We start from the raw sequence: 25310 nt of genomic DNA, 5'->3' as shown, positions 1-25310 counted from the left end.
TGCAGCGCAGCGCGTGCAGCACCAATGCACCTCCACCCCACCAGTGCAACGCATACAAATAGCAAGGAATGATAGGTTGTTATGGCACCGTCCGCACCTATGTTGTCAGCGTAGGAATCCGTTTATGAATGCATTGTTACAGACGTATTTGTATTTTTGTCTGGGATGAGAAACCCGGAGGAATCCCACCTGTGCTTATAAGGAGATAACGCTCAACAATATGCTTAACCTACTTTCTGCACAGTAACAATTATACCCCGTGACCTCTGAACGTCCTTCAGCAACTCAAGTGAGTGCTCGAAGGAAGCCCACTCTCAAAGATCTGCACGGATATGTCAGACGCCTACTTGCCGCACTGCCTCTTGCAGGGCACTTTGTAACTCTACAGGCAGGGGGTGCCTCGTGTGGCGATGCGACACCCAGACAACAACAAGATGTGACGCGTTGCCTCCCTCTCCACCCCCCACCCACTCCCGCATTTCCCTGCAGGGCGCGAACATTCTGCTCACGGACGACGGAGACGTGAAGCTGGGTACGGGCACACGCGCTGGCGCCAAATGCAATGTCTGGGGCTGCGTGGGCCGCGGCATGGAGGCACTGACTGCAATGGGGGATAACTAAAAAAATCAACAACACCAACAACACTTTACCGCTCACGCCTTCGTGAACAGAACCTGTTTGGCGAACACGGCGGCTGGGCGTGCCGTGAGCGCACCGCCAGCACCTCGAGCGCGCACCGCTCTTGGCTAAAAGACAACAACGTTGTGAAGAAACCCAAAACGTTAATTAACACGCCGCGTTGCCGATGAGACTCGGGGAAGTCGAAAGCCAGCTTGGAGCTTGCCCGCTGAAACAAATGCCCTGGGAAGACATAGGCCCAGAACTGTTTTCACCTGGTGAAACATAGCCTTGTCGGTGTGCTTATAGCTTTATAGAGCATGATGGAGCGCCATCTCGATTGACATCGTCTTGCAGTACAATTCCCCGATAGCGTGATGCTCTGATGACTGATATATATGCCTATCCGTTGTGTGACTTTGATATGGGGGAACACCCTGCATTAGACTATTATAAATGGGTGAGTGAATAAGCAGTGATAAGTCCAATAAGCATAATTATTGTGTAGAAAGTTATTGTTTTTCTTGCAATTTTGACCTTTGTATTAAGTACATATCGTACGCTTTCCAACGACTCCTCGTTCAGATAAATTATCGTAGGAACCCTCGGTTTTAAAGCTTCTTATTGAGCCGAGGTTTTGATGGTAAAGTTATTCTCATCCAGCACTGGAGGTTGATCTTGTTTATGTGGGCGCTCGTTTTCTGGTTGCGTTTTCTTGTCGCTTGGGCTTGCCCCTTGCTGCTTTAATGCCCTCGCCTGTATGTGCCGTGCTTGCGGATCTCCAGCCGACTTCGGGGTCTCTGCTCAGATAACGGCTACGATCGCCAAAAGGAAGTCCTTCATCGGCACCCCTTACTGGTAAATGTTGCATTTTTTCACGTACGTCGCGAGTAGCTCGAAACCGTCCATCGATTACGTCGACGGATCGACGACTCGAGTCGCAATCGGCCACTTTGCGGTCGATTGCTCGGGCTCCTTGAAAATCAGCCACCACAAAAAATTGGCGAGTGGTGGAAATGACGCATTCCTGCGGTGGGAACCAGTCTTGAATCGTAGGACAACAACTGTTCATTTTGCAAAAAGTGGTGCTAATTGTATCAAGTCCGGCGGCGTTGATGGGCCGAGTCTTCCTCCTGACTGTGAATCGAATTCACAACCAATTACGCTGAGAGATCATGAGAAGTATTCTGTTTGCCTTCAGGCGGTTCCGCAGATGTTACAGGGAGTGGTTTGCAGGGTTTCCTGGGATTTCTAGTTTGCAAGAGTATCACTTTTGTTTTCAAAGGATAATGCAGCCTTTCTTCAGGGTGAGTATAAAATTACCATTTTGCAAAGTAAGCAGTGAGCATCAATGGATTTTCTGGTGCCTTCAATATGAATTTGTAATTTTTCCCCTGGGCTACCAATATAGATTAGCGTCCACCACCTATGCTCATTCGAAAAGAGAGTCGCAGTCAGCCGCAGCTTGTCCCATGTTAATTATCATCAGCCATTGTCTATCCACTGCTGGACTCCCCCTGTCACCACCATCAACTACGGTCCAGTGTGGCTACCTTCCATCTCAACCCTGCGCACGAACTGATCCCATCGCTCCGTCTCCACAGCGGACATCCTTTGGGACACGTTTTCATTTGCCACCTTTCCATCACCGCCCTCGCCCGTCGGCCTTCATCTCTCCTCGCGATGCGTTCTGCCCACGCTCATGTACTGCTCGTCCTTTGTCAGTGTGACGTGTCCAATTTTCGTTTCTTTGAGCCGAGCATTCCTGTGTTTGTGCCTTTGTCCCCTCGGTGCAAGTCCAAGTATGCATCTCTCCATGCCTCTTGGTGCACCTTTCAGTTCTTGTCACACACAATAAGAGTTCTCTTTCCTTTAGCCTGCCTCTGTCCGTCTCGCGGCTGAGCCCAAAAGGCAACGGTTGAAGGTCAGGGTCTCTGTGACCGCGTTCGGATGTTGTGGGGGACTCGGACGCTGCGGGGGACTCGGGGGGCAGCGTCGGAGCTTGCCGGACGACCGTCGCCCCCGGTGATGGATCCTGCGGGCGCACGCGCGCTACTCAAGTGAGGGGCCCCAGATCAGCCCCGTCTGTTGCAAATGCTAAGCGGGGGGCTGCGACGGGGCCCGGGTGCTCGCTCCGTACGTGCGTCTGTCCTGGCCCGCGGCAGAGAAAGCGGACGTCGTTAACCCTCATGCCACCGCTCCCACCGTTACCACGGCGCCGTCGCTTCTGCGCTGCGGTTTCCTCTCATTACAGAAACTCAATAAAGAATTGGTTAAACATCCAAAGCAGGACCCTGCAGGAAAGGAATCCTGAGACTCCTCGAGGATTTTCTGATTACAGAAAGGATTCAAGTCAAAATATGTGTGCTCAAATGCGCGTTGAGTGGCACATTGCTGTTTGGCAGCCCCTGAGTCAGTCATGGCAATTCCACATGACTATGGTGGGGGGCAGTCTCTTCATGGAGGGCAGCGTCTGTTGACATTAGCGATGTGTCACAGCATCGTGAGATGCAGTTGTGTTCAGACTGTCTTGTAAATCGTAATTTATAAACATCATTACTAGTCAACAGACAGATTAGTTCATTTGCCCAAAGGATAAAAAAGCAAAACAGTTTACGCCATCGTCACTGGCTGCGGCAAAAGACGTGAATGCGGCTGCAGAGCTGGGGTTGCTCGGGAGCCTGTGAACGACACAGCGAGCGCCGGCGGGCCGATAGGCCGGTCGGCGGTTGACACCACCAAACGGCACGATGAATAAGCGCTTATGAATAAGTAACGCGTAACGCGTGCGTTTTGTCAGCGGACGTCGATGGCATTCGATCTGGCTCTGCGGGGGCCGCGGTGCTCGGGGACGGAGGGCGCGTCGATGCGACGCAGGTGGGCGGCTCGCCCCGACGGGCGCGATGCGCCGCGCGCTCCTCTCTCGTGTCGCGTGGACAGACAACGCGGCTGCTTCGTGCGTCCCTATGCCGCTGATGAAGGCCGTTCGACCGATAAATGTTGAGATCTTGATATTTAGGCAGGTAACGAGTCATTGGTGAAAATCAATTATTGCGCGCACCACACACGTGCAAGAATCAATTATTTATGTTTTGTGTAAATTATCTACGCTCATCCCAGACAATTGCTGAAGCAGCAGCAATTTAATATCCATATAAATATGTACACGTGCGTTTTTGTTCGCAGTCTTATTGATTATTTCACCTGGTGATGAGGTTTGGCATGGTGTGGTGTTGTTGCGATGGTATGGTTTGATGTGGTGTGTTTGTGGTGCCATTGTGAAGTGGTGGTTTGGAGTGGTGTGGTGTTGTGGTGTGATTGAGGTGGTATGGTATTGTAATATGATGATGGCTTTGGTAGGCCCTCATCGAGCAGTGAATTGGTCATGGCTGATGATTATACTGTAATGTGGTAGTTAGGCATGGTGCATTGTTGTTATGGTGTTTTAGATTGGTATGCTGTGCAGTGTTATGGTTGTGGTGGCTTGAAGTGGTTTGGTGTTGTTGCAGTATAGTTGTTGTGCTGTGGTATTTTGATGTTAGGCATGGTACATTACTGCTATGATGTTTTGCCATGGTATGGTGTTGTGATACGACAAGTCTGTGTGGGCGCAGCGTTGTTGTGGCACGACGTTTGCGCGACGCGTTGTTGCGGTGGCGTGATGCGGCGCGGTGTGACAGCGGTGCCACAGTGTTGGCACGATGTTCCGTGGCCTGACTCGATGTGGCATCTGTGTGGCGCGGCGCGCGTCAGGATGGCTCCGGAGGTGGCGGCGGTGGAGAGGAAGGGCGGCTACAACCACCAGTGCGACGTGTGGGCCGTGGGCATCACCGCCATCGAGCTGGCTGAGCTGCAGCCGCCCATGTTCGACCTGCACCCCATGAGGTGCCCCCACCACCACCGCCGCTCGCACGAGTGCAGTGCCAGCCTTAAAGGGAAGGCGCATGACCGCTCTTATTTGACAAAATCGTTTCTAAAAAAGGTGTTGTGAAATAGTTTTAGTTAACGGTACGGCGAATAACACGTTTTTCGAATTAAGTTTGGTGTTGGATATATTCACCCTGCCCCACCGTGTGCTGTGCCACCTTAATAGGTGCTTGCTGATAACATTTTACCCTACAAATCTATGAGACTGTATATTAGATGTTTGTCCTTGTGTGCATGTGTACATTTTTCCAGGGCCCTCTTCTTGATGTCTAAGAGTGGCTTCCAGCCGCCCAAACTCAGGGACAAGCAGAAGTGGTACGTGCTGGGATTGCTGTTCCGTCGGGAATTTTTTTTTAATTTTCATTAATATTATTTGTTCGTATTCAAATTGGTTTGAAAAATTTGTCACGAGGCGGGTGTGGGCCGGAGTTTGTCGACAATGTTTTACCACTGGTCCCAGTCTATTTGGGAGAACAATTGTCACTCTGACTCTGCATGCAGCACACCTCCGTCTGTTGTATTATACATTCATTTCTATTGTGCAACAAAAAAAAGTTTATCATCGTCACGACGATCACGCGATGACACCGCAAGCTCCTGGAGAGGCGGCACACATCGTCATCACTCCGCAACTGAACATCCGCGACAGTACGGGCTCTCACGTGGTGACACCAGCGGTCGATGTCTTGAAACTAACAGTGGATAGTGAATGAATGATCACGATAGTGATGAATGTATACTGTATGTAATATACGTAAAACTGGCTCAGAGCGGATAGAGTCCCGAAGTCTGTTTTATGATGGGAGACCCAGGTTTTAATAAGTTCACGAAAATGGCAAACTAATTCATCGTGTAAACAACGCAATGGTGAACACACCATTTGTGAAAAAAGTCACATCATAATGATTAAATAATAAAACAAACATTAAAGCATTGTTAAACGTTAAGTATTAAGTAATATATATAACTGGGAAGTAGCGATGCTGCTTTTGTGGTGAGTCTTTGTCCTAAGTGCAGCGCCGCTGCCTCTTCTTCACTGTTTCTGGAGGGCGGCTTCTATAATTAGAACTTGGATCGTCCAGGCTGCCAAATGACAGCGCTGAGGGCCTCGTTCCGCTTGGGCTAGAGCATGGCTGGGATTTTTGGGGAGATGGGTTAGAGAGTCCGACCATTGCCTCCGGTGCAGCGTCTCGAAAGCTACAATGTTCCCGTCGTCGACCGCTAAACCTCTTTACCGACGGCGTAACCCTTCGGCCAAACAGTAAACACGTTAACAACCATAAACACCCTTTACTGGACAACTGGGCACTTTTATTGACCAATAAACACCTTTCACAGGGACATTCGTTTATCTCTGTAGCCTAGTTTGAAAAAGAGTTTACAGTGTGGCGAGTCAAGACGTTGCGAGTCAAGACGTGGAGCTCAAGAAAAAGTGTAATTTTGACTTAAAGCTTTCGTGATTGCAGGAATTAATATTCTTTGGGTCTTTCGGTAAAGTCACGTAGATACAGTGAGGGAAAAAAGTATTTGATCCCCTGCTGATTTTGTACGTTTGCCCACTGACAAAGAAATGATCAGTCTATAATTTTAATGGTAGGTTTATTTGAACAGTGAGAGACAGAATAACAACAACAAAATCCAGAAAAACGCATGTCAAAAATGTTATGAATTGATTTGCATTTTAATGAGGGAAATACGTTTTTTACCCCTCTGCAAAACATGACTTAGTACTTGGTGGCAAAACCCTTGTGGGCAATCACAGAGGTCAGACGTTTCTTGTAGTTGGCCACCAGGTTTGCACACATCTCAGGAGGGATTTTGTCCCACTCCTCTTTGCAGATCTTCTCCAAGTCATTAAAGTTTCGAGGCTGACGTTTGGCAACTCGAACCTTCAGCTCCCTCCACAGATTTTCTATGTGATTAAGGTCTGGAGACTGGCTAGGCCACTCCAGGACCTTAATGTGCTTCTTCTTGAGCCACTCCTTTGTTGCCTTGGCCGTGTGTTTTTGGTCATTGTCATGCTGGAATACCCATCCACGACCCATTTTCAATGCCTGGCGGAGGGAAGGAGGTTCTCACCCAAGATTTGACGGTACATGGCCCCGTCCATCGTCCCTTTGATGCGGTGAAGTTGTCCTGTCCCCTTAGCAGAAAAACACCCCCAAAGCATAATGTTTCCACTTCCATGTTTGACGGTGGGGATGGTGTTCTTGGGGTCATAGGCAGCATTCCTCCTCCATCAAACACGGCGAGTTGAGTTGATGCCAAAGAGCTCCATTTTGGTCTCATCTGACCACAACACTTTCACCCAGTTGTCCTCTAAATCATTCAGATGTTCATTGACAAACTTCAGACGGGCATGCATATGTGCTTTCTTGAGCAGGGGGACCTTGCGGGCGCTGCAGGATTTCAGTCCTTCACGGCGTAGTGTTACCAATTGTTTTCTTGGTGACTATGATCCCAGCAGCCTTGAGATCATTGACAAGATCCTCCCGTGTAGTTCTGGGCTGATTCCTCACCGTTCTCATGATCATTGCAACTCCACGAGGTGAGATCTTGCATGGAGCCCCAGGCCGAGGGAGATTGACAGTTCTTTTGTGTTTCTTCCATTTGCGAATAATCGCACCAACTGTTGTCACCTTCTCACCAAGCTGCTTGGCAATGGTCTTGTAGCCCATTCCAGCCTTGTGTAGGTCAACAATCTTGTCCCTGACATCCTTGTAGAGCTCTTTTGTCTTGGCCATGGTGGAGAGTTTGGAATCTGATTGATTGCTTTTGTGGACAGGTGTCTTTTATACAGGTAACAAGCTGAGATTAGGAGCACTCCCTTTAAGAGTGTGCTCCTAATCTCAGCTCGTTACCTGTATAAAAGACATCTGGGAGCCAGAAATCTTTCTGATTGAGAGGGGGTCAAATACTTATTTCCCTCATTAAAATGCAAATCAATTTATAACATTTTTGACATGCGTTTTTTTGGATTTTTTTTGTTATTCTGTCAAATAAACCTACCATTAAAATTATAGACTGATCATTTCTTTGTCAGTGGGCAAACGTGCAAAATCAGCAGGGGATCAAATACTTTTTTCCCTCACTGTAGGTTCAAAGAAAATAATTTTAACCTATCTACGTGACTTTACCGAAAGACCCAAAGAATAGTCAGTGTAATGCCAATGTAATGTGAGCATATATAAAGTGGCACATGAAGCATTCTAAACAATTAAACTGTACATTAATAATTTATTACATTCTTGAATTAACATTAACTTACATGATTGTATAGGTACAACATGCAACACGCAAACCCCACATAAATATGTTGTTCACAATTTCAAACTGAGCTCGAAAGGCGTCTGAGATGCCGGTGCTCATTCTGGTGAGAGGCAGAACCTCGTGCCTCTTGGCGCAAAGTACAAAGCGAGAAGTCGTTTCACCGTGACTCGTGCCGCGTTTCCACCTCCGTTGAAAATCAGACCTGAGCCTGCCCACGCTGTCCCACGAACGTCCCACGAACGTTCCACTCACAGCCTGGCACAGCTCATCATCTCTCTGCTCCACGGCCAAAGAGATGTGAGATTTAACTTATGCTTGGGTTAGATTACGCTATCCTAAGCAGACATTTGTATTTATAATTTTCTCCCAGTGTTTTTTTTTACAACGCCACAGCCCTTGAAAGTTGACCTAAGTGCGAGACGCCGTTGACCGTGCCTCTGCCTTCTGCGCTGACCCAGTAACATCGTGAATGTTTCCGAGGGCAATCCATGAAAGCTTGGAGCTCCCTTCGGAATGCGAGCCGGTTGGTTCCGTATACGAGCCACGCAGTCTGCTTACAGCTCCCTTGGCGGGGTAAGGTTGCTGTGGAAATCTGGGCCAAGCCAACTTTCCCGATTCACAAAGCAAGCCAGCTCACTTTGTGGCAGTTGTGGGAACGCGGCATCTTGGTGGTTAACCACTCCTTCTTGATTAACCTCGCCTTGTCGTTTGTGCCCAATCTGTTCTACCTCCCTCAGGTCGCCCGTCTTCCACAACTTCATCAAGATGGCGCTAACCAAGAACCCCAAGAAGAGGCCCACGGCGGAGAAGATGCTGACGGTAAGATCGGCGCGCCGAGGCACCGCAGCGAACGCCCGTGCCGTTATGGCAAACGCTGGTGTGGTTTTTGCGTGCTGGGTCCATGCTACAGAGGGCCGCATGGGCAGGCAGATCGCAGGGTACCGTGGTAACTAATAGTTAATGCTGCATGTCGTTCAAGAATAGTGTTTTTTATGTTCAGTATTTACTGCCTCATTTGCATATGCAATATGTAAATGCAATATGCGTTTGGTTCGCTAAATAATTCGTACCCAGAGCATTATTCGATGCGTGTATTTTGAGTGCAAGAATCAATTTAAGTCACGATTGTATGCATGGTTACATGTCTCGTATTCAGGGTGAATGTTGATATACAGGGCACGGTGTGCTGTGCCGCACCACCAATTATCACGTTTGGCTACGTACAGTGCGAAAGAACTTCCATCATAAATACAAACAGCTGGATATGCATGTATGTATACAGTATTGACAGTGAATGCTTGTGTGGTGGCCGGGTCGCACAGAGGTCAGGGTGATGAGCTGCCTGTGATTAAACTAGCTTCTCGAGTGTAGTGAGCAGACGGTTTCTGCTTGGTCACCAATGACGGCACTAAAATCACATCTGATTGCATCTGGTTATTTTCGCCAAATTTCAGCCTTGACAATAAAAAATATCAGTTTGAATTCTCACGCTTTGAATATCACTCTGCATAACGGGGCGGGAGAGAAAGTGCCACCCCCTACTGCGTGGACGCAAAGTCAGTTGAAGGTATGATATCTGCCTCTGTGAGATTTCCCAATTAAGTTTTCGTCTCGCGACATGACGCCGAGAGCACGAGCGAGGATTACACTGGAGGGAAAAAATCCGAAACACTCACAGAGTGAAAACGCGTAAATGAACCGAGCTCCTTGTGGTGTGCGCGGTGCGGGTAACGCGCGTGGCAGCATTCGTACGTCCAGCAGTCGCTGAGCCGGGCACAGGCGTTGGAGTTGCTGGAGCGCGTGAGTGACCCCGAGCCGCCCACTGCGGCCCCCGACCCCGACCTCGATGACGATGAGGTCAGCACGCACGCACGCACACTCAAACGCAAACGTGCGCACGCATTTATACACGCACAGACATGCACATGTGTGCGTGCGTGCGCAAGCGCACAGTGACTCCCAGCGATGCCCTCGTTTAGCTGGCACAGACGCGCAAGCGCATGGACTTGGAATTTCAAACATCAATGAAAAAGCCAGGTTTTTAACCCTCGCAGTTTTAAGGCTACGTACATTTTGCAAAAAGTTTTTAAAATAACAATCCGTATTTGACAGTCTATATGGGAGAGACTTATGAGGACTGTGTACTTTGTACATTTTTCCTTGCCGGAGAGGAATTGACCAAAGATGGCGTGCGGCGAAGGGCTCCGCTCTGCATGCCGGACTGGGCACGTGGCCGTGTTTTCCATGGGCCTTCGCCAGCAATAAGAGCGAGCGAGAATAATATTTTATCCCCGAGCCCATTTTCAAGCAACACCCACAACCTCTTGGTTCGTTCATGGTGCAGTCGGTGCCACGAGAATCCCAACGCCAGCGGTGGTCGCCCAGCCTCGCTGTGAATCAACACGTGTGGCATCGATCATCTTCTCAATGATTAATTGAATGTGTGTCCCGACAACTGTGAGCCCTAAAGTCTCAAAGATGTAACCAGTGGATAGGTGTGACCTCATGAGTAATAAAATACTTTTAAGTCGGTGGTCTCAACCGGTGGGCCCACCCCCACCAACCACGCCAAAGGCTGCGGCCTGATTAACGTGAAGGAGAAACTCTACGTGTGCAGGGAGTACATTGGTGCCACGTTACGGAGACAAACCACGTGCACCTCTCTTCCACCTCAAAATCGAGAGGCGCCAGGCTGCTCGTTCGCTGCAGAAGGAGGCAGTAAACGTTCCATTGCACCTCCAATTAGCACAGTTGGCTACGTACAGTGCAAAAGAAGTTCAATATGCATACAGAAGCCGCTGGCGTTTTTTCTTATCCAAAGGGGACGAGGTGACATCAAACACTCAAAAGCTTTGTAAACAATAAACTATCAACTCACGAGCCACTTTCAAAGAATTACACCGGACTCCTGAGGGTCTGGACACCGTTGGCATTATTGCGTCGCTGGCTAATCCCTTTGAGCCGTGTGTAATGCTGATGACCACGCAGCTACTTTCTCCTGAACAAAGCGCAGCAGCCTTGTCACCAATGGATAAGGCTACGATTTTGGCACCAGAGGTCATGGCAGTCACGCAAATTGTGTCAAGTGATATCTTGGGAACGGCTGTAAAAATACGTCAGATTAGGCACTTCCTTTATTTCCTTTTCAAAAATGCCGTACGTCATGGGCTCAGAATATAAATATGCATCGGGCTATCTCTTTCTGAACCAGGCGCCCCACAGTTTGTAATATTTAAAATCAGTTATATCCAAATCGATTTAAAAGGCAAAAAGAAAGAAAATTACTTAAAGTAGCCACTTGGTTTAATTTCTGTTTAAACTTTTTAATGTTTTTTACAGTATTTTTAATGAAAAACAAATATTTGAGCTGAACAATTTTTTTACTACATTTTTAGGTAAGTCACACTGCCAGCTCTACGACTTAAAAAGTAATCATTCGAGTTGGAATGCCCCATGAGCCGCACCTCTCAAGCAGGGCACAAGGGCGAGGGCAGCGATCTCAGAAGTAGTTCTGCGATATCACTTTCGACGGACCGTTCTCTGACAGCGAGGAATGCGCCGCTGCGTGAGAATCCTGCATGGACATACTGTTCCTTGGTCTCGTAACAGAATGCCGAGGGCCACAATTTATCATGACATTTCGAAATAGGACAAAATTATCCATTACTGAAAAAAATTCTAAAAGGAAATCAGTTTTGCTGGTGATACTGGCCCGCTATGAAAAACAATGCACACTGTGCTAATACCAACACCACCAGCGTATCTTGAAGCCAGCGGAAGCTAATAAATAGCTATAGAAAACATAATATTGACACGCGGCGCAGCAGAGTAGCTATAAATGAAACGCACGTTAAAAAAAAATTCAACTTGCACGCATACCAGTTGAAAACAAATGTGGACGGCTTAAATTTTGAGTGCCGCCCTCCATTGCAGTTTTTGAGCTAATGCCACTTTGAGGGCGTCGCCATGTACAAATACTATGTGACGTCATCGCGAGTACGGTGCCCGAATCAAAAGTTGGCACGTGGATTAAAGCACGTGTTCTTGACTTTTTCTTGCACGTGTGCATCCGTGTGCATGTAGATGTGTTTGTGTGCGTGCGTGTCTTTGCGCGTATTTGTGCGCTTGTGTGTGTGTGCGTGTCTTTGAGTGGTAGCGCAGTGCCAAGCGTGCTGCGCTTTGAACCTGGTGATCCGAGTTCGATTCCCGCTAACAGACCAAAATCGGTGATGAATATCTGAAACAGTACTGTGGCTTCCCTCGGTTAACTCAGCCTTCTATGAGTTCCTGGTGTGGTGTGTAAACATCAGCTATAGGGAGACAAAGGTGGCTGAGTGTGGGGCTGGCCACCCACCATCTCATGTGCCTTGCCGGCCTTCGTTGGTGGTCTCCAAAAGCACTTGCTTCAACAGTCTGTTAAAGGCTATACGGAAGATCTTTGTCTTTGTGTGAGCTTGAATGTGTTTGTGTGTGCATCTGAGAGTGTATTTGCACGTGTGTTTGCGTGTGAGTGAATGTGTTGGGTGTGTGTTTTCTTTGTCCGACAGTTGCAGTTCTCAGTGCCACACAGGATCCGCTCGATGAACCGACAGAGAACCGAGAGGACACTGTCAGAGATAAATTGTGAGCCCCGCACAGCACAAAACGGGCGAGCAGGCCATTGCTGATGCAGTTGCTTTTGTTCTGATTGCTATTTGCCTTCCTTTTGTGACTTTGGTGACCCAGGTTGAGGTCTCACCAGGTTAAACAAAGTAAACTAGACACTTGTAAGATGCGCCTGTAATCCAACGACTTGGTTGATCATGCAAGAATAGGAATAACTTCTGTATAAGACTCCTACATACCAGTGCAGTGAAGTGATTCCAGTAGGTCAACTGAACTGAAAGTAGGTTGATTCATAACAGCTGTTTTGGATGATGCCATGTAATGATCTGGCCTAATTTGTGTCTTATAATCCTCCACCACTCAACACAGCCAATAAAATTAAATTGTCACAGATTCAAACGTTTAACAAGCCAAACATTATTGCTTCAGCTCACTGGTAAGTTGAAAAACTATTCTCACAAACAAGTGTATCAACCTTTGGCTAAGTCTCGGCTGATTCACCGAACCACCTTAACTTCACTCTGTTGACAACATTCCCTCCCCGTCTCTCGCGCGCAGTCGACCGGGTGAAGTTCAACCTCCCACTGCGCAAGGAGACGGAGCCCAACCATGACACGGTAAGTTTTTTCCCTTCCCCCGCAACTCCAATTGGTGTGGTTAGCTCTGTACGCTGGTGCGAAAGAAGTTCAACATGCACACATACGTACATACAAGCCCACGGGCGTTCGGTTCGTCCTCACTCTCCGCTCGGTGGAGTCCGAACATCCCCACCGCGACCCACTTGGGGCCCAATACGTGCGAAGAGAGTCTGAGCCGCTAGACGTGGTGATGACGGTGGTGTGTGCGTTGGAGAACGGTAGCGGTGGCCCGGCAGGCGCGAGTGGCGAGGGGACGCTGACGATGACACCTCGCGACCAGCTCTCCCTCGATAGGAAGGCTTTGGTCTCCGTGGCCCCTCACAATACAAACAAATCAACCACCTACGTTACGGGCATTCCACCTTACTCGGGCTGTGTCTGTGAAGAATGTCCCTTCCGTGACATTCTGAAGCCTCCTTTTTAAATTATTTGCAGTATTCACAATTACCATGGCAACAGAGGCGGATCCAGTGCCGGATTAAGCTAGTGCGGGGCCTGTAGCAAATGTTATAAAGGGGCCGTAAATTAAACAAAACACAAATATTAAAACACAAATATTTAACTTGCATAGTAAAGTAATTTGTATTTTTTCATTTGCTATACAGCCAGATAATACGAGAAATTGTTAACCTTAAACACCCAGTCGTTCATAAAAGTTGAAGGCAGTATAGTACTATAGTAATAGAGCAAGTGCAGAATCACTGAACTGGAATTGATAGCTTGAAAGCATTTAGCGCGGGGCCCTTGAAAGTGCGGGGCCCGTAGCATCATGTAGCTACTTGTGCTACTACATATGTAGCTACTACTTGTGTAGCTACTACATATGTAGCTACTACTTGTGTAGCTACTACTTGTGTAGTTACTACTTGTGCAGCTACTACATATGTAGTTACTACTTGTGTAGCTACTACTTGTGTAGCTACTTTTGCTACTAGCATAATCTGGCACTGGGTGGACCTAGATACTTACCAGGGGCAGGGGGCGATCACAACACTTCAAGCTATTTAAACAGCGCCCAACGTTATTAATTAAAAAAAACTATTGAATTTGAACTAGCAATTACAAGTAAAATAGCTCATAGTCTCAAGGTGTATCTCAAGATCTCTATGTACTTACATTCAGTAAGCAGGTGGTTTCTTCGTAAATGTATATGGCAATATTAATGCCTTTTACTTATAAACTGGTCATGAATAAAACACATCTGAAAGAAATACGAAGACAAAGACCACGTTGTCACAGAAGGGCTTTTACGTCATTAGACTGTTATAGAATCAGAATCTTTATTTATACTGGAGGAATCTGATGAGATACAGATGTCCAGCAGGGCGTAGGGCCAGTAGTTGTATGCTCCTTTATTAAGTGTTCCTACACTGATTATTAAGGATCGATTCTCTCTTTATTGGGGTTGATAAAATAAATACTGCTCCTTGTGGGTAGTCAACAACGGTTGCTCTGTGGCGAGTCTGCACCACACCATAGGAATGTGCAATTTCCACCCGTGGCAGAGGGCCATCGACAGAGGCGAACACCACCCCCTTTCTTGTTGAACAGGAGACATTTGACCTCCCTCTGCTTCAGTCGTTTTAATTTCAGTTTCATCAACCAAAATATTATTTAAATTCGTAGACATTAACCATTTTTCCAATCCCATATTTGTTTATTTGTCAACAAGCTTCATATTTACTTTTTAGATTTACTTTTTGTTTGCATCGTCCAGTAGCGTGTGAATGTATTTATTATCAAGACGTTCGTCTTCATTATTTTCGTTTTGTTGTCACTGCGGCGGCAGCGCGATGCCGTGCGTGCGTCTGTGTGCGCGGACGATGGGATGCGGCGAGAGTGGACTGCTTTGTGCCAGGGGGGCCGAGTGGCCTTGTTTTTTAAAACCGTCGCAAATGCACTTAGCCGGGACGGCGCTGCGTATTACCCATTTTTTTTTCAAAATGCGCTCGGTATATATTTTTTTATTTTATTCCCGCCGGTTTATTTTGGGCGCCGCTTGTTTTGTGCGCCGGCACTACCGCGCCGCCCTCGGCGCAGCTTTGCCACAACGCATTTGCTCACAGATTTGTCCGCGCTCGCGTGCGATTATCCAGCTGTCGCGTTGGATCTGGGCACGGGGGCGTAAAATCGGGGCGGCCGACGGTGGGACTGGGCGGGCGACGTCGGTGGGGGGCAAGGGGGAGCGTGAGTTTGTGGGGAAGCAGTAGAGTCGAGGCGGTGCTCGTTAGTGGTCTACCGGGGGGGGTGGGGGGGCGGCCCCGTGTCGCGTCTCATCCCAGACGTGGCCCCGAGTGGCAGCCATGGTGGTGCAAGGCTCAGCGCGGAATTCACTATTAGCTGCACAGCCTATTTCCTTTGTATTACAATGACGGTTTCTTCTAATTGTGCTGGCGGCATCACTGTTGCGAGGTGAAGACATCTCCATTCCGATGTTTCGCGGCAAGCAGTGCACCAGCGTGAATTTGGGATGTCACAGAACTCCTTGGGGAGTCCCTTAAGTCGTTTTCTTTGGCCACACTGGGGGCACACATTTCGTGTCAATTAAACTGCAAGTTAACATTCTCTGAGCCGAATCATGAAAAGTAAAATTAAATGTGACCTTAGCGATGAGACTGAAACCCAGAGTCAAAACACAGAATCTCAGCAGAGCCGGCTCATTGCCCCGACACCGCAGAAGAGTCCTGAGCCATCGCCGAGTTTCTTCACGGATCACCATTCACGTTGACTTAGATCTGAACGAGCACCGTTCCTTGTCACAGAGACCTATTATGAACTGACATCCATTCGGCGCCATAGAAATTTCCCACCAGGTAGATTCCATGCAGTGAGAACCTACACCTCATCGTCATCGTTTTTGAAAAATCACTCAAGCAGGTGGAGGTGGGGTGGGGGGGAGAGTTAGGGGGGAACGGAAAAGGATGGTGAATTTCTACACGGTCGTGAGCTTCTCACATTAGTAACACATTTTAATTGTGCAAAATGTTGTGCAGAAATTGTGTTGTAAGTTTAAAGTTGGGATGAGCAGAGACGAAACATGAGTTTGGACAGCCAATTTTCTTCCCTGTGTGAACACATTAACGTCTAAGAGGCCACTTTGAAGGTTACATCCAGGTCACGTGACTGGGGGGCATGTCACAAGATATTTAGAAAAACCCTTGTCCCCATGTGAATACCTCGCAAAGAAGCGGATGATTTAAATTACACGATTTGACTTTAACGATTGAATGTTTTCATTCCCCCATGTGTGGTTGCAAGAAGGACAGGATGGTCCCTGCCACACGAATGTGAAACTTCCCCCACTGGCTTATGACAGCCAATGGAGGTTTGGAACATATGGGAAATAGTAACTACCAACATGCCAACTCGGGTCATCCTCGCAGCGGCTTTTGTCTAGCCATCGAACAAAGACAAAGACGGTCACTGCATCGCACGCTTTCAGATGTGCGTTTTGAGGCCGTCTGGAACGCTCTTCCATCCAATATTTGAAAGCCGCTGGAGCTATGCACTTTTAAATTTAAATTGAAAATGAATTACTTGAGAACTACTTTTTGTGTTTAGTTTGTTGTCCTTCCTCCACACCTCCGATGAGCGTGGCTGGCTACATACAGTGTGAAAGAAGTTCAACGTACAAACAACATACATAGGGGTAAACTCTCTCTATCTGCATATTGATAAATTGTCCAACATGTTTTTGTAGCCGTCTCCACCAACTTGCCTGCATCCCACCCATGTGTTCGCTCGATCCCAGACTTTGTCCGTGCGGTTGTCCCAAGGCCGTGTGCCCACTCGCGGGGGGAATCATTTCGGGGGGGGGGGCACCATCACTACCGCTTGGGCGATCCGCCATCGTTCTGACCCCACGTCCCCCGCGTCTTGTGTTTTGTCGTGGCAGGATGTGCAGCAAGGGAGCTACGAGTGCGGGCCGCTCTGGGCCCACAGCACAGGAGGCGACCTGTGAGTAGTGCCGTGATGCGTGTACACGCGTGCGTGCGTGCGTACATGCGTGCGCGCGTGCGTACACGCGTGCATACACGCGTGCCTGCATGTGCTAGACGCCCAAGGCTTTGCCCCCCCCACCCCCCTGCTACCCACTCCTAATCCCTGCCCACCCTGTGCCTCTCGCTGTCCCTCCTGCTTGGACCGACCACGTCCGTCACAGGAGCCTGCTGAGGTCCGTCGAGGAGGAGCTGAAGCAACGGTAACGAACGCACTCTCACGCCACTCGCCCCGTGGAGCCACGTGGGCAGGACTCGGCTAATTGTGTCTGAGTGGAGGCTCCCGAAGGAACCGGCCGCTCAGCCCAGTGTGGCTCGCCCTGGACACCGCTTGAAAATCGAGCGCGTAGGGACAACTGTGACTCCCAAGAAACACTGTGCCCTTGTCAATGGAACTATTTTCTTATTGCAAGATGCACAGTTAATTATTTACCAAGTATTATTTTCATCATTGGCCTTGTTTAAGATTCAAATTGATATCGTTTTGAATCAGTTTGTGAGGTTGATTTTTTACATGTTCAATAAAAAATTCTGGGCAATGTATTTCCAATTGGGCTATTGTATTGTTTAAAGTCACGTGTTTATGGACCACTGGCATTCAATCGCTGCATAGCCAGCAACAGGAGCAGGTATCACTGCTCGTTGTGAAACGGTGCGCTCGGTGCGCGCCCTTCTCAGCACTCGGTGACAAATGGGCGATCGCCGACGCAGCCTGCTCTGGCAACTCCCAACGCTCGTTTGTCGTTATCAATGGAATTCACGTCACGTGGTTACGGCAGAGCTCGTGCACAATTGGCCACATTCACAGCCCCTAAGGCTGGCTCTGGACACCGGGCAGACCCAGGTCTTTGTCCCGTGCCCTCCCTCCTCCTCGTGGTGCGGCAACCCTGCGTGTACAAGACTCGTACAGAAACCCCGAGGAGTCGTCATGACCCCACGGTCCCTCCTCCGTCCCGCACGCCTTCCCGATAACCTTCCTCTTCTTCTTGTTCTTCTTCTCCGTCTGGCTGGGGAAGCGGTTCTAGTTGGATGTCGAAGTTAGCAATCCAGTTAATGTCTCACGGTGATGCCACCGCGAATGGTTATCATGCCTTCCTCCGAGGCTCACGTACCTTCTTCGTTGCAATGAGGGGCCACTGGACACAGTCTCCTGCAGTTATTCCAATTGCCGTTCAACTATGCCTGCTGCTATCGGACGAAACATTATTAAAGAAAAAAAATACGCAAGTACATTTGCCACTTATTTGTAATTTTAATGATCACACGTGCCCCATAAAATCTTCTACGTCACAGTATTCGGTTTAACAAAACAAATGCTCAAAATTCAGATTTTGTTGTCCACCCCTTTCCAACAGTAGAACAACTGAAGCCACCTTTAACCCGCTTAGAACCGTAATCCACGCGTCCTCTGCACTGTATGTAGAGTGTTAGGTATTTGTAGTCCATCACCCGCTTGGCAATGACATTAGCCTCCCAGCAGCAGCGGTAAACCCAGTCGGGGCTCTGAGCAACAGCGCCCTCCAGTGGACACGTGGGGAGCTCCACGCGACCGGCCAGGGCGACTGCTACCCCACAAACGATGCTCGCCAAACGTTGCCCCCCAGCGCAGTTAAAGCATGAAGCGGTTTCCAGCCATAAGCGCTGGATGAATACCCTGCGGATGACATGCATGCACCCCCAATGGCCTCGTCAGCATGCGTATGACCATGATAGACAGAATATTAATGCGGCGATATTAATCGACTTGCTTTACAGATAATGTTTGAATTGCATTCGAATACCACTGCAGCCATGAAAAGTGAAAAGTAAATTAATAGTTAACCTCACGTGTTACCTTACTTTTTATCTTGTCGGTCACTTAGTTGCCAGCACAAAACCTTAACGAATTGTCACACTGCACTTTTTTCGCCTGGGATACTTTCCCCCTCATGTAACGGCACCCTGGAAGAGACAACACAGACTCGTACCTCACGGGAATGCCCCATCCCTGGAAGCGGTGTCTCCCTCCCCTCCCGACCTTTAACCTGTCTTGGCTGCCCTCTTCCCTTTCCGTGGTCCCCCCGTACGCCCGCCCTTTTCTTTCTTGCCACTCTTACCTTGCCACTCCTGCACACGCGTGCCCCCCGCCACTACTGCCCCTCGTGCCCTCCCCCCACGTCGGCCTCTCTGTACCCCCCAGCGGCCACGCGGCTTGGCTAAACGATGACGGAGATGCGAGCCAACAGTGAGTGCCGAGCGTGCGGCCATGCCACCTCCCATCCCTCAATCTGCTCACCCGGCGTGACCGTCTCCGCCCGACTGATGCACTGGCGTGTGTGCGTGCGTGCACCGTAGCGTGTCCAGTGCACACACGCACGTGCACACGCACGTGCGCATGTCAATGTGTTTGTGTGTGCATGGTGTGGTTGTTTTGGAACACCCGTTCATTTTGCTTATCGCTTGCCGCCTCCCCCGTGTTTCGTGTCCTTGCCGGGCAGAGCCTCCCTCCTGCAGAGCCTCACGCAGACTCGACGAGACTCCCTGAGAGCGTTGATCACGGGGCGCAAACTCGGAGAAATCCGCCGGAGCCGAGGCCGGCCCCCACTGCCCCTTGCGCTCGCTCGAAACTCGGCACGCAGGGCAGCATTACACAAAGCGTGAAATGGACTCGAGATCAAACCTCAAAGTGGCATGAATTTCAAATCCTCTCTGTCGCCCAAAGGGAATGCGGTAGCTGGATGTTGCCTTTGTAGTTAGCTAATCAAGTACGAGAGAGAGATTTCCTCTGTTCTAATATATTATGTATCGTTTGTTTTTGTTTTGCTTCGCCTCAGAAAATATCCCATTAATCCATGTGATGTGCAAGTCAGTACCTGTTGCTGATTCTCAGAAAATGATTGGTAGCTCTGTGCATGCTTTCACCTGTTTCCTGCTCCACAATTCTTAATTTCTGCCCCATCATCTCCACCATTGGTGCATTTCTGTTGCTCAATCACCGGTCGCGATGACATTCGCACATGCGAGCCTGAAGCATCTTCGAGAAGCGCGCTCCACGGTACGGTGGCATTGAACGGTTTTAGGGAAAGTGTTTATTATTTTTCAAGACTAAATCCGCGTGAACCAAAGGAAATGTTCATTCAGGTAGTTTTTATGTAACTGGCCACAGGCGTACGAGTGACCAATGAAGTCTGTCGCCGCGCTGTAATTCCATCTGAGGTTATATTTAATTGCCCTAAATCTATCCACTTAAGACTTCGTGGTGACGTGGGCGAAATTATTTAAGCGCTAGAATAATTCACGAAAACTAGAAAACTATTTAAAATGTCGTTCGTGAATTGTGGGCAGGGCGACTTGATAATATATTTTCTAATAGGTGATAAAGTATTCTTATTGTAAGACAATGCATTAAGCGTTAAAGCATCGCATTCTGTCTCTTGTTTCCCTTTCTCGTCCTCCTCCTGTGTGGCGCCTTCTTAAACTAAAGCATGAGATATCACGATTACTGCAACAGGTAACCTTTTTACTTTTTTTACACAAAGATCAAACATTCGCTCATCGTGGGATGGCGAAAGCCGCGGCCATTTGCGATCGAGGAAAGCTCCACCATTCGAAGTTATCCATGGGCGTCTAACGGTTACTTAAATTTGATGCTTATTCTCAGAATATCTGCATCGAACTGTACCCCCCAATCAATTGTCTGCAATTCACGTACGCTGAGTGTCGTTGGTTCACGGAAGCCTTTGCCGCCACCGTGGATTCTATGCATGCCGCAAGGGGAGAGCAGCAATGACCAATTCTCGAATTGAATGGTGATTTCAAATTGGGGTGATTCGTAAATTATTTCGTTTCTATTATTCCTACGCTCGTTTAACCAGGAAAGCCTCGCTGAGTCTCAAGACTCTTTATCAGGAGGGTCACTGGCGGAGCCAGTGGCGGGGGGGGGGGTGGCACGTGCTCCCCCAATTATCCGATCGAAATCCCTAATTTAGATCGGATCATTGGGGTTTATTCGTAATAAATCGGCATTTTGCGACCCCCACTGCCACTGTGTAGCATATTATTACGTGCCAGGGACTCTATGAGATGATAGGACAATAGTCTGAGTCCATAATTGGCAATAAGTAACGGCACAGAATTGTGCTTAGTTGCGTATACAGTACACGACTTCCCTGAAGGCAAACACCTTTAGCGAGCGCGATGCCGATCACATATGGTTCGAATTCGACCCTTGATCGATGGCTGCGCCATCACCGCACACGCGAATAAAAAGCAAGGGACAAGTCCTTACTTACTAACAACTTCTATCATTTTTCATTGCTGGAGGGGTTGCCTTCCCTACATGAAAATCCTGGTTCCGCCATTGAGGAAGGTCCTGCCAGGTTTTCTCAGTAGAGGGTGATGCTGCTGCTGAGTGTAATCCCAATCGAGTAATTTTCAGGTATATTTTCAAGATTGGGATGTTTGGTCAACACCGGTGACATTGTGTGTTTGTTGAGCTATATCAGGAAGCCGGAGAACACGGAGGAAACTCGTGCAGAACAGGGCGAGAACAGGATCCATATTTGTTTGTGGGTTAGGCCTAACCCATTGTATTGGCTATAAAATCCGATGATTTTAGAGGGAGAACATACGAACTCCACACAGAAAGGCACCCAAGTCGGGAATCGAACCTCGACCCTTTTTGCTGTGGGGCACATATTACCACTGTGCCTGCCACCTTGCCACCCAATTCTTTATTTCTCCCATCTGCAATGGATACTTGTCTGGTTAATTTGTCGTTACCAGCCTCGTGGTACGTACAGCCTTGACACTTTGTCAATAAATCGAGTTGAATGCATGGACAGAGTAATTTTTTTTGCTTTTTGGATATGGAGTTTCCAAATTTTATAAAAATTGCCAACAAATAACTAAATTGGGAAACGCAGCGCAGCATCAGCTCCTCCGTGCAAAACTTAGCGGGGTCCTCCGGAAATAAAATCTTGAGACTCAGTGAAGTTTTTTCTGGGTAGATAAAAAAATGTTTTTGATCGATTGGTGGATTGATTTTGGTTGTTTTGCTTTCACAGCTCCACAATCAAGGTCACGACTTCCATAAAGGTAGAGCAATGTACACGACAGTGGTTCGCATACAGACACACGTGTTTATTGATTAATTTCATCCCAAGACAAATTTATGACGTGTGCTGACGATGGTTCCCCCTTCCTTGCGCACGTGTTGCCCGGCTCTGTACAGCGTTTAGTGATGCCATCGCATCCCCACGCTATGTGAATTGCATGGCTGCAAACTTCAGTTTAGACGTTCATTTACAATTTAATGTAAGCTCTCTGGAGGGTGCCCTCGTGATTGATGCACTCACCTAAGCCACTTGAGCAGCAGTACGGTAATTGCCGAAGTTTGCGTTAAAATGGATGTTAAAGAACCTGTGCTGTCAGCGGTTTTTGAGAGGAGACGGTCGTGTCACTACGTGGGACCGTATCAGAATGTTTAAAAACGACCTGTGATAATGATTACAAATGAGATAATTTCATAAAAACAATTCGTGTCCTTACTCTACCCGGTGCTTAAAATGTGTATTTTCCCACGTTGCAGAAAGGTATTTTTTCTTTCCCTCAAAAACATCGCCAAGACCACCTTGGTGCTAACAAATGAACTGTGGGCCAGGTCTCCTTGGGGCACGGAGACCTGGTGGGGGGGCGGGGGGGAAACAAAATCCGTAACGGCTCGGACTGCGGTTGTGCGGGCGAGCAGGCGACGGACGAGAGCAACGTCGTCGTCGTCAAGGAGGAGGAGGTGGAGGGAGACGGCGCCACCCCCGCCCCTCCCGCAGCGCCGGGCCCTCCGCGGGACGAGGCGGACCTCGGGGCCGGGGCGGCCCTCGGGGCCGGGGCGGCCGGGGCCGAACCCAGGGCCACGTTCCGTCAGTTTGCTCACATGTGGGTGCAGTACCACAACGCCCCACAGCCCCTGGGTGAGACCTCCCTCCTCCTCTTGCCTGCCAGGCACTGGGTTAGAGGGTCGTCGCAGGTGGCATACTTGTGGCTCGCGTGGGTGGCATTTGATAGGAGGTGTGAAGCGGTTACATTGATTAGAATTGAAAGATTGGATCGGTGCCATTGTGTTCGTGGTAGTTGGGGGTGTGCGTGTGGGGAGGTGTGTGCGTGCATGTGTGCTCATTAACGGCCTGATACCCTCTGTGGTCTAAGGCTGAATGGGATAGCGTTTACCTCTGTGTTTATGTGTACGTGTATGTGCGCACGCGTGTCTGCGTGTGCCCCTGTGAGTGCAGTGGCAGAGATAATTAATGGCGATGAACTCACCGGTCTGCCCGTGATTGAAAACTCATCCAGCATGGAGGGGCAGCCGCTTCTGACTCCTGGTCACAAGGACAAGAAGGACTTCTCAGTAGGTGCCCTTAGCCCCCCGCCTTCCTGACCTCCTGACCTCAACGCCTCTTAAATTCTTAACACACAGCTGCATTCAAGAGGTCACCAGAGCCGGTGCCGATGATGTCACCCCGCCACCACTTTAATCCTCTACCAGATTCCTCAGCTGTTGCACCACCTGCCGTTAGAGTCGCATCACCACAATCTGGCTTCAATCTTCCCTTCGGTCACCGACCCCAAGGTGCTCACTCCAGTGCCTGTCTGGGTAGCCTGCCCTCATCCGTCTGCCACACGTGCCCCATCTATCACATCGTACCTTCCCTGATTACATCTAAAACACTTTCCTACCACATTCTATTCTATTTAGAACTTCCAGTTTGCTTATCCTATCTTGCTGTGCAATTCATACAAAATCATCCGATCTCATCAAGCTAAGCAGGCTTGAGAGTGGATGGCGCTTGGATGAGCGACTTTGCTTAATAGGCTGTGGCGTTACGTTGTGGGCAGTGCAGCAACATCCACTGTTCACTGTACTTACATGCTTCCACATCTATGGTCAAATAACCCTCACGACCTGCATGGCGTGAAGAAGCCCTCATCTAGCAGTGGACTGACAAAGGGCCGTATGTGTGTGTCTTGAACTTCTTTCACACCGTAGGTAGCCAACCATGCTAATCTGAATTCGAACACCACTAGCTGCTTTTCCCATTGCTTCCTTAAAGTCCAGCTCTCTGAACTATAACTCCCAACCCATCCGTTTAGTTTATTTGGGCCTTCTTTGTCTTCAGATTTGCCTATCTATTGTAATTGTAGCAGCGAAGAATTATTTAAAATGCGTGTTACAATAACAAGGTGTTTCATTGTGTTCATCACGCGCTGTGCAGAGCTGGTGTAACGGACTTCCTCCAACTCCCAAGGTTCACGTGAGTAGTTCCACGTTTCATTTGAGTTCACCATTCACTGGCCGGAATGTTACATCGCATGACGGTGAGAGGTGGCGACGGCTTAAGCAGGCCTTCATCCAGCAGTGGATTGATCGTGGCTGATGATGATGATTTTTCTTCTATCTGCATGAGGCACCTAGTGTCGCGGAATTCCTGGACATTACCATTATTACATCGTTAAAAGCTTCACAGGGGGAATACAAATTAAGATAAAAAAATATTAATGTTCTTTGTCCAGGAAAGTCTCACTGAGTCTCACGACTTGTTTCATGAATGATAATTAATTCCATGCAAACACGATCAACGTCTGAATATCAATGTATGCATCCATTTTAACCAATTAATTGTTACATTCCATCATGGGCCACGTTCTCTCCACTGCTGTCTGGATGCCTCATGCTGTCGCCATCCGTCACGGTCCTGCAATGCAGTAATCCATCTCACCCCTGCACATTGAGTAAATCCCATCGCTTCATCTCAGCGTCGGTCATTTTCTCGGACACGTCCCCACTTCTGACTGCCATGCCGTCACCAATGCCAAGCGTTGGCCTAAGCGATGGGTTATCTCCCAGCCCAATTACATATCCAGTACAATATTAACGGTCACTATCATGTCTCTGATATTTATTTTCTGTATGTTGTGAATGTTTGGCTTTCTCTCCCAACGAAATTCTCAGCACGCATCTCTCCACGATTGTTTTCAGCTTTGTGTTCAATTTTCTTTGCCAGTCTCAAAGTTTCCCATCCCTGTTCATAGCGAGTAATACGCACTCATTAAAAACGTGCTTTTGCCAGCACACTGGCATTTTGCTTTTCGTTATCAAGTTCAGCTTTCCAAAAAAACTTCGGACTGCTCTCGTCTCGGTCTACCTTCGATATCCGCCCCAGGACTACGCACGCTTTGATGCGTTTTTTTCAGCCGTGTGCTGTGTCTGTCCGACAGACGT

General features: G+C 48.5%; 1 protein-coding gene across 5 annotated transcripts in view; it reads left to right on the top strand.

The window, feature by feature from the left end:
- LOC116939696 (mitogen-activated protein kinase kinase kinase kinase 5-like) overlaps positions 1-25310 on the top strand; it is a 62425-nt gene that overhangs the window by 20895 nt on the left and 16220 nt on the right. Inside the window, exons 7-22 of one of the 5 annotated variants that reach the window (XM_032948439.2) lie at positions 490-532; positions 1404-1476; positions 4372-4503; positions 4798-4860; positions 8553-8634; positions 9559-9672; positions 12363-12438; positions 12979-13037; positions 16954-17015; positions 17221-17259; positions 19236-19280; positions 20520-20546; positions 22102-22132; positions 22785-23004; positions 23323-23438; positions 24304-24342. In XM_032948439.2, the coding sequence (XP_032804330.2) occupies positions 490-532; positions 1404-1476; positions 4372-4503; positions 4798-4860; positions 8553-8634; positions 9559-9672; positions 12363-12438; positions 12979-13037; positions 16954-17015; positions 17221-17259; positions 19236-19280; positions 20520-20546; positions 22102-22132; positions 22785-23004; positions 23323-23438; positions 24304-24342 (1221 nt within the window). The remainder of the gene's footprint in view (positions 1-489; positions 533-1403; positions 1477-4371; positions 4504-4797; positions 4861-8552; positions 8635-9558; positions 9673-12362; positions 12439-12978; positions 13038-16953; positions 17016-17220; positions 17260-19235; positions 19281-20519; positions 20547-22101; positions 22133-22784; positions 23005-23322; positions 23439-24303; positions 24343-25310) is intronic. The other 4 variants (XM_032948440.2, XM_032948442.2, XM_032948441.2 and 1 more) reach the window with 4 other exon arrangements.

Source organism: Petromyzon marinus, chromosome 6 (assembly GCF_048934315.1).
Source record: "Petromyzon marinus isolate PM22_M1 ecotype Great Lakes invasive population chromosome 6, UKy_Petmar_22M1.pri1.0, whole genome shotgun sequence".
In the NCBI taxonomy this organism is placed as follows: domain Eukaryota; kingdom Metazoa; phylum Chordata; class Hyperoartia; order Petromyzontiformes; family Petromyzontidae; genus Petromyzon; species Petromyzon marinus.
Note: the sequence above shows the minus strand (reverse complement) of the source record. Positions and strands in the feature narration are given on the sequence as shown.